The sequence below is a fragment of the Alexandromys fortis genome, unplaced genomic scaffold (assembly GCF_014885135.2).
Source record: "Alexandromys fortis isolate MF-2015 unplaced genomic scaffold, M_Fortis_MF-2015_v1.1 scaffold_45, whole genome shotgun sequence".
Classification (NCBI taxonomy): domain Eukaryota; kingdom Metazoa; phylum Chordata; class Mammalia; order Rodentia; family Cricetidae; genus Alexandromys; species Alexandromys fortis.
This window is the reverse complement of record NW_026067926.1, coordinates 3,788,562-3,797,639: the sequence shown is the minus strand read 5'-3', so window position 1 is coordinate 3,797,639 and position 9,078 is coordinate 3,788,562. Positions and strand designations below refer to the sequence as shown.

Sequence of the window (9,078 nt, the reverse complement as noted above, 5' to 3'; positions counted from 1 at the left end):
TGCACTGAATCCGTCTTCAGATTCTGAATCGTGTTTTGTGGTGACCAGCAACCCTTTTGAGACCTCCTGCGTGAAAGTTCAGATAATCTAGACGGGGGCAGTGGTCGCTGTCCACGGTGCTGATCGCCTAAAGCCAGCTTCCTGCCAGAGAAGCAGCTTCCACACACTCAAGAGAATCTAAGCATCCCAGTCCGGGCCTGGGGAATGGCTCAGCAGGAAAAGGCACCTTCTGCCTGATGATCTGAGTTTGTTTCCTGGGGACCACATAGCAAAAGAAGAACTCAATTCTGAAAATTGTCATCTGACCTCCACATACATACCATGGCATGTACACCACACACTAAATAAATAAGGGGCAGGAGAGACACCTCAGTGATTAAGAGAACTTGCTGCTCTTCCAGAGGACCTGGGTTTAAGTCCCAGAACTAGGTGGAGGCTTACAATGGGGGATCTGTTATTCTCTTCATCCAGTCTCAATAGGTACTAGGTTTACATGTGACGTACGTGATGTCCAGATATACACGCAGGAGAAACATCCATATACATTAAATAAATAAATAAATAAATAAATAAAACACTTTAAAAATTAAAGGCCCTGGCCCTGACTCCCCAGTAATCAGTTTCCAAGAGAGACTTCATCAAAGAGTGAGCTGGAAGAGATAAACTTGCTCTCATCCCAGGGGCACAAGATGATGTCCTCAAGAACCAAGGGTCATTTGTCCTAGAGCAAGGAGGATCCCAGACTGGGAGCAAGATTCTTTATCCAGCAGTGTAAGATAAAGGCTTGTGCCTAACCTGTGTCTTCTAATCTGCCGTAGCTATCTTTAAGCTGTTTTTGATTCTCTGGGAACTTTAGATCTTCCAGCTATTTCTTGTAAAAAAAAAAAAAAAAAAAAAAAAAAAAAAAAAAAAAAAAAAAAAAAAAAAACCTTGAGACTCTGAACTCCCGTACTGACCCTGAGCCTCTATAACTATTGCAAAAGGAAGAGGTTCCTAGTGGATCTTAGGGAAGGTGGTGACCCATCTGATCAAAGAAGCCAGGAGAATGAAGGAGCTCAGTGAGATGGTTGATGAAGAAGGAAACAGCGGGGAAACTGAGTCAGAGAGATGGCTCAGCAAGGAAAGGCACTTGCTGCCAAACCTGAAGACCAGAATCCACATCGTGAAATGAGAGAACCTATTTCTTTTCCTTTTTAATTTTTTATTTTTTTTATTTGCATTAGTATTTGACCTGCATGTCTTTGTGAGGGAGTCAGATCCACTGGAACTTGAGTTACACACAGCTGTGAGCTACCTTGTGGGTGCTGGGAATTGAACCTGGATCCTCTGGAAGAAAGCAGTCACTACTCTTAACCGCCGAGCCATCTCTCCAGCACTGGAGAGAACCTATTTCTGAAAGCTGTTCTCTGACATTCACATGTGCACTGTAATCAGCATACGCCTGCCTGCATTCACACACACACACACACCTAATAAATAAATAAAAATGCATAGGCTCATATATCAGAATGCTTGGTCCCCAGTTGGTAGAACTGTTTGAGAAGGATTAGGAGGTGTGGCCTTTTTGGTAAAGGTGTGTTACTGGAGTGGGTTTTGAGGTTTCAAAAGCCTGTGTCATTCCCAGTTAGCTATTTCGTGATAGTTGTTGTCTCAAGATGTGAGTTCTTGGCTACTGCTCCAGCACCATGCTTTCCTGCCTGCTTCCCGCTCCCCACCTATGATGGTCACAGACTCAGCTCTGAAACTGTAGCCCCAATAAACTCTTTTTTTTCTATAAGTTCCCTTGGTCATAGTGTCTTATCATAGCAATTAAAAAGTAACTAAGATACCTTTTCATTGCATCCTTTAGTTTTTTAAGTTAATTTATTTCTTTATTGTGTTTGAAGCCTGGAATTTGTTGCATAGTTTAGGGTGGCCTTAGATTCATGGTGATTCTCTTGTCAATGCTATAATATGAGAACAGGCCATGCAATGTCATTAAAAAACAACTCAATAATTTTAAAACAGTGTATATTTAAAACTTCCAAGCTGGAGAGGTGGCTCAGATGCACCACTCTTGCAGAGGCTCTAAGTTTGATTTCCAACACCCTCATCAAATGGCTTCCACAGCTGCCTATAACTCCAAGGGATTCAATGCCTTCTTCTGGCTTCTGCAGGCACTCGAACTCACGTGAACACGCTCACACACAAACAGGAACACACGCGCATGCACAGACACAAAAAAATTCAAAAATTTTTTAAATTAAATAGCAAAACACCCATCATATTCACATATATGCAATACATGTATATATACACCAAATAATAATTCTTAGTTAGGGTTTCTATTGTGAATAAGCACCATGACCAAAAGCAGCCTGGGGAGAAAAGAGTTTATTTCAGCTTACACTTCCAGACAACAGTTCATCACTGAGGGAAGTCAGGGTAAGAACTCAAACAGGGACTTGGAGTCAGGAGCTGATGCAGAGGTCACGGAGGAGTGCTGCTGACTGGTTACTCTCCTGGGTACAATACCCAGGACCACCAATCCAGGACCAATCCAGGGGCGGCACCACCCACGGTGAGTTGGACCCTCCCTCTGATCAATCACCAACCAAGAAAATGCACCACAGGCTTGCCCACGGGCAAATCTTAGGGAAGCATTTTCTGAACTGAGAGTCTCTCTTCCCAAATAACTGTAGTTGTGCTAACAACAAACCAGCTGGTACAATAATCCTACTGCTTCTGTAGTGAGGGGTGTGGAATATTATGTGAATTCTCCACCATGAGCATTTATCGCAAGAAATCATGGTTAGGGATTTTAGGGTATTTTTCTTTAAATTGTTTTTCAATAATGCTTGACATGTGTCTGCCCACCTAAAGCATGATCTTCGGTTAGGCAAAAGAGACATCTCGTAAGAAGCCAAAAGGTCCAGCGTTCTGAGATTCACCCCAGCCTACTGAATCAGAGTCTGCATCCCCGCGGCGCCTTTCCTTTTCTGAGACTGGATCTCAAATGTAGCACAGGCTGATCTCAAATTCACTATGTAGCTGAGGATGTCCTCAGCTTCTGAGCCTCTTTTCTCACCCCCACCCCCAGCTCTAGTCTTACAGGCATGCACCACCACATTCAGTGTGTGTGGTACTGAGTCTCACACCTGGAGCTTCCAGGATGTTGGACAAGCCCTCTTCCCGCTGAGCTGCATCTCCAACCCCATAACCTGCATTTTAACAATGAACACATTAAAGTCTAAGACGTTTTAATTCTTGTTAGTGCCGTGCCTTCTGTGGGGCCATGTTTCTTCCCAGTTCAAAGGGACTGTGACTCGGATCCCTGTCTTTGGTCGCTCACAGTTTCAGCGTTCTAAACTTGTCTCTAAGATTCATCTGTGTGAGTTCCTATAGCAACACGGCCGACAGGCCCAAAGAATGTGTGGTTTGGTTGAACAGCTAGCTCCTGCTGCCCCAAGCCAGACTCAAGAGGACACTTAAGTAGCTTCCTGCTGCAGGTCCTGAAAAGGTCGAAGAGATGAGGAGTAAGAGGAGTAAACCTCTGCTGGAACTGATTTAAAAGAGCTCCTCCTGTGATGTGGGCCAGGATGAGGCCCTGGAGCTGCACTGCCATTGGCTCTGCTAAGTACCTTGGAGAAGATGGGACTCTGACCCCGCGGGAATGCAGGCTGCAGAGTGGCCTCTGGGCGGCAGCAAGCACGCGCGCGCGATGCCACCGCAAGACGCAGCTCAGTACGGGCTGAGGCACAGAGCTGACTCAGGACGGGAGGTGGCGCTGCGGGGTCATGGCTTACTCTGGGCAGAGACAAGTCCGGGGGTGACCCGGGGAAAACACCTGGGCAGGTGTGGGCGGAGTCTGAAGGGGCGGGGTGTCTAGGGGCGTAGCCTAGGCCTGGCCCACGGGCGCTCCTGGTTGTGCCTCCTGGAGATGCTGGCTTTATGAAGTCAGAAGACGAGCGTCCCCAGACCCAGACGCGCTTCCCGCGACCCTTCCAATCCTGAGAGGTAAGTTCAGCCGCGTCGGGTCGGTCCTATTCCGGGGTTCCAAGTATCTGAGCAGCCACGGGGCGCGGTGACTTCCAAGAAGAAGATTACGCTTGTCCGCGGGTGGCGGGATGCTGAGACACTTCCCGGGCGATCTGGGTCCAGCTCCAGGCTTCTCCCCAGACCCCAGCCGGGATACAAAGCTGAGCGACAGGCGCTTCTGAGCCACTGGAGGCGGGGGCGGGGGCGGGGAGTGCGTCTCGGCTCTTCTCTGCCCAGCTCACCCCACTTCCCAGCTTTGAAGAGCATGCACTTGACCGCGACTGTTCCTTTCAGCCGCCTAAAAGCTTTTCTTTGGAGGTGACTGTTGGAGAAAGAATCAAGCACTTGAAGCGGTCTGGTAGGAAGCGGCTGCTGTCACAAAGCAGGCGGCTTTTGCCACAAAACTGCGCCAGGTCGCTCCCCGCCGGGGAGACAGGGCCTGCAGCGTGTCCATGGGAGTAGTGCTGTTCCACAGCCTTGAGTCCTTTCCTTTGAGTCTCAAGTTATATGCGAACAGCACCGTGGCATGGAGGGAATCGAAACTTTTCCTGGTCCCAGGCTTTTGAGCCCAAGTTCTAGGATGAACAACAGAGCCTAGCAAAGGTCTCACCCCTCACCAAGCTTTCTTTCCCTCACAGGAGAAGAGGCAAGGTTTGAGGGCAAGCGAGGGAGGAGGAAGAAACCAGGGACCTGGAATTTCAAAGAATTCTTTAAGTCTTCTGTACTGTGTGACCTTGGGCAAGCAACCTCTTCGCACCTCACTTTGCACCTCTGTGAGATGGGAGTAGTGATAACGCCTCATTTAGTCTGCAGTGAGAAATCAGGCGAGGAATAGAAGGCCTGGGTGCTGGTTTGTCAGTGACTGGCAGCTGCTATTACCGCTGCTAGTGCAGCTGTCTCTGCAACCACTATCATTACTTAGGGAACAGCATAACTAGTGTGGGTTCTTGAGTTCAAATCCTAACCCGGACACTTTCTATTATGACCTTGGGCAAGCTATTTAGTCTATCGGTGTCTCCATTTCATTTGTATGATGGGGGAATTATGATCCCTACCTGAGAAGATTGTTGAGCACATTCAGTGAGCTAACCCTTAGGATGAGTTCTGAATGAATCAAATCAACTTCAAATTCCTCTGCGAAAGCACCAGACTGAATCAAGCCCCACAGTCTATAATCTGTTTTACCTATAATCTTGCTTTACCTTAGAGTTGAAATATTTATGTGAACATTCTGGAATCCCCCATCACATGACTGGCTGATCCTCTGGGGAAGAGAGGAAGGGTCAGAGGAACCCCAAGAATCATCTTCATTGAGAAGACCTAGTGTTAGGAACAAGAGTGTCCAGAATTTAGCTTCTGGCAAGAGTCTGGCAGAGGAGGGAATCATCTCTGGGCTGCAGTTATACATGAACTCATCCTGGAGTTGCTCTTTACAGACAAATTGCTAACTCTTTCCTTCCTTCCTTCCTTCCTTCCTTCCTTCCTTCCTTCCTTCCTTCCTTCCTTCTTTGTATCCCTGGGTGGCCTAGAACTTGGTATGTAGACCAGAATACTTGCACTCACAGACACCCTCCTGCCTCTGCCTTTTGAGTGCTGGAATTTAAGGTGTACCACCATACTCCACACCTTTTTATTAAAGGGTGACACAATATTTAAAACAAAGTAAAGCCAAGTAAATTACTGCTGGTCAAGAGGCTAATGGCATAATTCTGAAAATAAGAGATAGCTTTTCTCTATCTAGAACAATTATGTAAGTCTATAGGGGACAGGTTACGGGGGCAGTCTGGCCTCTGAGCATCTCACCCCTGGCCCCCATTCTCTCTTTCTTTTGTATTATAAGCCTTAAACCTGCTAGCATGGTAAACTTGAGAGATTCATTCCCGCAACTTTCCCCCAATTTTGGACCATATCTCATGGATTCAGGACAGAAGAAAATTAAATCTTTTGGTCCAGAATCCAACCTAGAAAACTTGGTGATAGAAATGGAAATCGTTCTGTTAAGCAAAAAAAGCCATTCTTTAAAAGATGTTTTCTCTCATATCCAGAGCCTAGATTTAAGTGTGTGTTTGGGGGGAATAACAAGGGGATCATGAGCAAACGGATGCAGATTTTAAGGGAGGAGGGGAGGAGTAAAGAGGGAGTAACAGAATACATATGGCATGAAAACAGAGTGGGGGGGGTTATTTGGGAGGAAGAAGAGGACCAGCAAGTGCAATGGGGGAGAGAAATAGGAACAGAGTATGACACATATGTATGAAAATGCCATAACAAAACCCACTAGTTTGTACAGTCATCTCGCAAAAGAAAATAACTTGATGGGGTCATCAAAATCCTTGACTTGAACACAGACTCCATACGGACACAGGAGCCATGCTGTGTATCTTGAGCAAGTCACTCCATCTATCTGATATGGAGATAACAGTACATCTATCCATCTCGTGTGATTGTCAAAATACATATAAACTCCTGCATATTTATATTCAGAGATCACATATGTATGAGACTGATAATTCCATCTACTGTACAGTGAGTTCATTGCTAAAATGAATATCTTGTACCGTGCTGGTTCTGCAACTGAGAGGCACCATACAAACTGTGAGTGTGCTCATTCATTTCCCAAAACTCACCCCCAAAGCTGCCATTGAATCAAGGTGCCCTCTCCAGACTATACTATCTTAAAATCAGGTAAAATGGCATGATGCCTGCTAAATATGGAACAGCCAACAGCCATTATGTCGGGTGCTGCAGAAAGCACTTGACCTGACAGTAAAGAGAAGAAACCAATTATCTCACTTGTAAGAGAGCAACATGGAAAGGAGCGGGGAAAACATGGTCAGGACATGATCTACAACAGCTGCTGGGAAGTTGTGGGAGATTACATCAGTCAGTGAGTGACACCTTGCCCAGTGTGTGCAGGAGGGACATTTTGCTAGGCACCATGAACCATCGTAACACAGGAAGGTTGCTCTCAAGGAGAGGTGGCCAGTGGAAGCGATAAGGCACGGGTTATAGTTCCCAGCCTGTAACAGAAGTCTGGCTGAGTTGCTGTGAGGTCACCAGCCCCAGGAACTCCAGGGAAAGGTCCTTCAGCCAGCCCAGCCAGTATGTGCAGGTTATGTATTGCCCTGCCCCCACAGGGCTTGGCCTGGGGGCCCTCAGAGGAGGAGGCAGCTGTGGTAGCCCAAAGCAAATATCCTGGAGAAGGGGCCAAGGGCTCAGAATGCAGCCTGTCCAGCCCTCAGAAGAAGAAGATGGCCTCTAAGAACATGTGGGCTTGGTGTTTCCCAGTCGGAAGCTCCAGGGACAGGGCTGGCAGGCCCGTGCTTGCAAGCTCACTTACCGTCTCCTCTGTCCCTTCAGAACTCTGCAGACTGCAAAGTCCCCTCCTCACCATGGCGCCTGGAGAGAAGATCAAAGCCAAAATCAAAAAGAATCTGCCTGTTCGAGGCCCCCAGGCACCAACCATTAAGGACCTGATGCATTGGTACTGCCTGAACACTAACACCCACGGCTGCCGCCGCATCGTGGTATCCCGAGGCCGCCTTCGGCGTCTGCTGTGGATCCTGTTCACGCTGACCGCAGTGGCCCTCATCATCTGGCAGTGTGCCCTCCTCGTCTTCTCTTTCTACACCGTCTCTGTCTCCATCAAAGTCCACTTCCAGAAGCTGGATTTCCCTGCCGTCACTATCTGCAATATCAACCCCTACAAGTAAGAGGCTGTCCTGGCATCTGGGAGCGGGAAAAGTCTGGCCTCTCAGGGATGCCAAAGCCCCTCCCCCAGAGCGGCGGTCTGAGTGCCACGCCAACCTGCTGACACAGGTTTTACAAATTTGATTTGATTGCCAAGATCGGTTCCAGACCTGTAAATACTCTCAGTTCAATGGCTATGCCTAAGGCAGGAAGGCAGGGAAAGCTGCTCCAGCAATTCTGCTTCGAGACTATTCCAGGGAACAAGGTTAGCATTCTGCCTCCCCCAAACACACATGTAGCCCGCCGGAATCTTTCCTTTTAGCTTCTTTAGCTTCACTCCCTTACTCTCCCCCAAAGCCAGGCTGACTCAGAAGTGACACCCAGGTGACTTCCGGAAGCATCCTTGCTACCCTGACCCCTCATCTCAGTGAGCCCAGCCCAGTAATTGAGCTCCCTGGGCTCTGGACAGGATCAACCCTTGGTGCTGCCTTGTTGTCAGTGGCAGGACCTGTTCTAAATGGGTCATCAGTGTCCTTGGGATTATGGGAAACTGATCTGGGGAGGCAAGTCAGAAGGCAGCAGAATTTGTGGCAGGGGGTGGGGAGTTGGGGGGGGGGTACAGAGCTGGCATGCAGTGCTGGGGTGCAGAGGGGTGGGGCATGCCGAGATGAGGTTGAGGGGGGGGGTGCAGGGGTGCAGAGGGGGGTCCAGAGCAGGGAAGAGCAGAACTGACCAGAAGCTGAGTTGGTCAGAGGCATGCACTGAAGGCAAAGACAAAAACCAAAGTCAGGTCTCAGGCTCTACCTCCAAAGTCTCCTCACTGTCTCTCTCCCTTTCTCCCTCCTCTCCCATCTTTCCCTTCTCTTTTCTCCACCCATATTCTAGCCATAATTATTTACTTAACCTTTGCAAATTGTGAGCCACTTTGCTGAGTTCCAGGGCACAGCACAGAATAACCCTAACACACTCTTTGCCCTAGGAGAGCTTGTGCTACAGTAAGGTAGTGAACTATTAACAAATATACTTATGCCACTACAAATAATAGTGGCCATTTAGTTACCTATGTGCATATATATTTCTTTTAATAATTTAACATTATTTATATACTTGGAGACAGTTATGCTATGTAGCTCAGATTGTTCTTGAACTTGTAATCTTCCTGCCTCAGCCTCCCAAGTGCTGGCATTGTAGCTATGTGCCACCACACCCAGCTATATTTCTTTTGCCTATAGTAAACATATTGAGCCTTCCCAATAACCTTATTTTACAAATGAGTAGGCTGGGAACCTGAGACACAGAAACGCTAAGAAACTTTGTCTGAGGTCACATAGCCTGGATTAGAATGGAGACTTGAACAAGGCAGGTAGTTTG

At 47.7% G+C, this 9,078-nt stretch overlaps 1 protein-coding gene across 1 annotated transcript in view; it reads left to right on the top strand.

Annotated features, from left to right (window-relative positions):
- Window positions 1-2,785: 2,785 nt before the first annotated feature.
- Scnn1g (sodium channel epithelial 1 subunit gamma) overlaps window positions 2,786-9,078 on the top strand; it is a 33,270-nt gene continuing 26,977 nt past the window's right edge. The window contains exons 1-2 of the mRNA XM_050143333.1: window positions 2,786-3,996; window positions 7,378-7,726. Coding sequence (XP_049999290.1) covers window positions 7,410-7,726 — 317 coding nt within the window. The 5' untranslated portion in view covers window positions 2,786-3,996; window positions 7,378-7,409. The remainder of the gene's footprint in view (window positions 3,997-7,377; window positions 7,727-9,078) is intronic.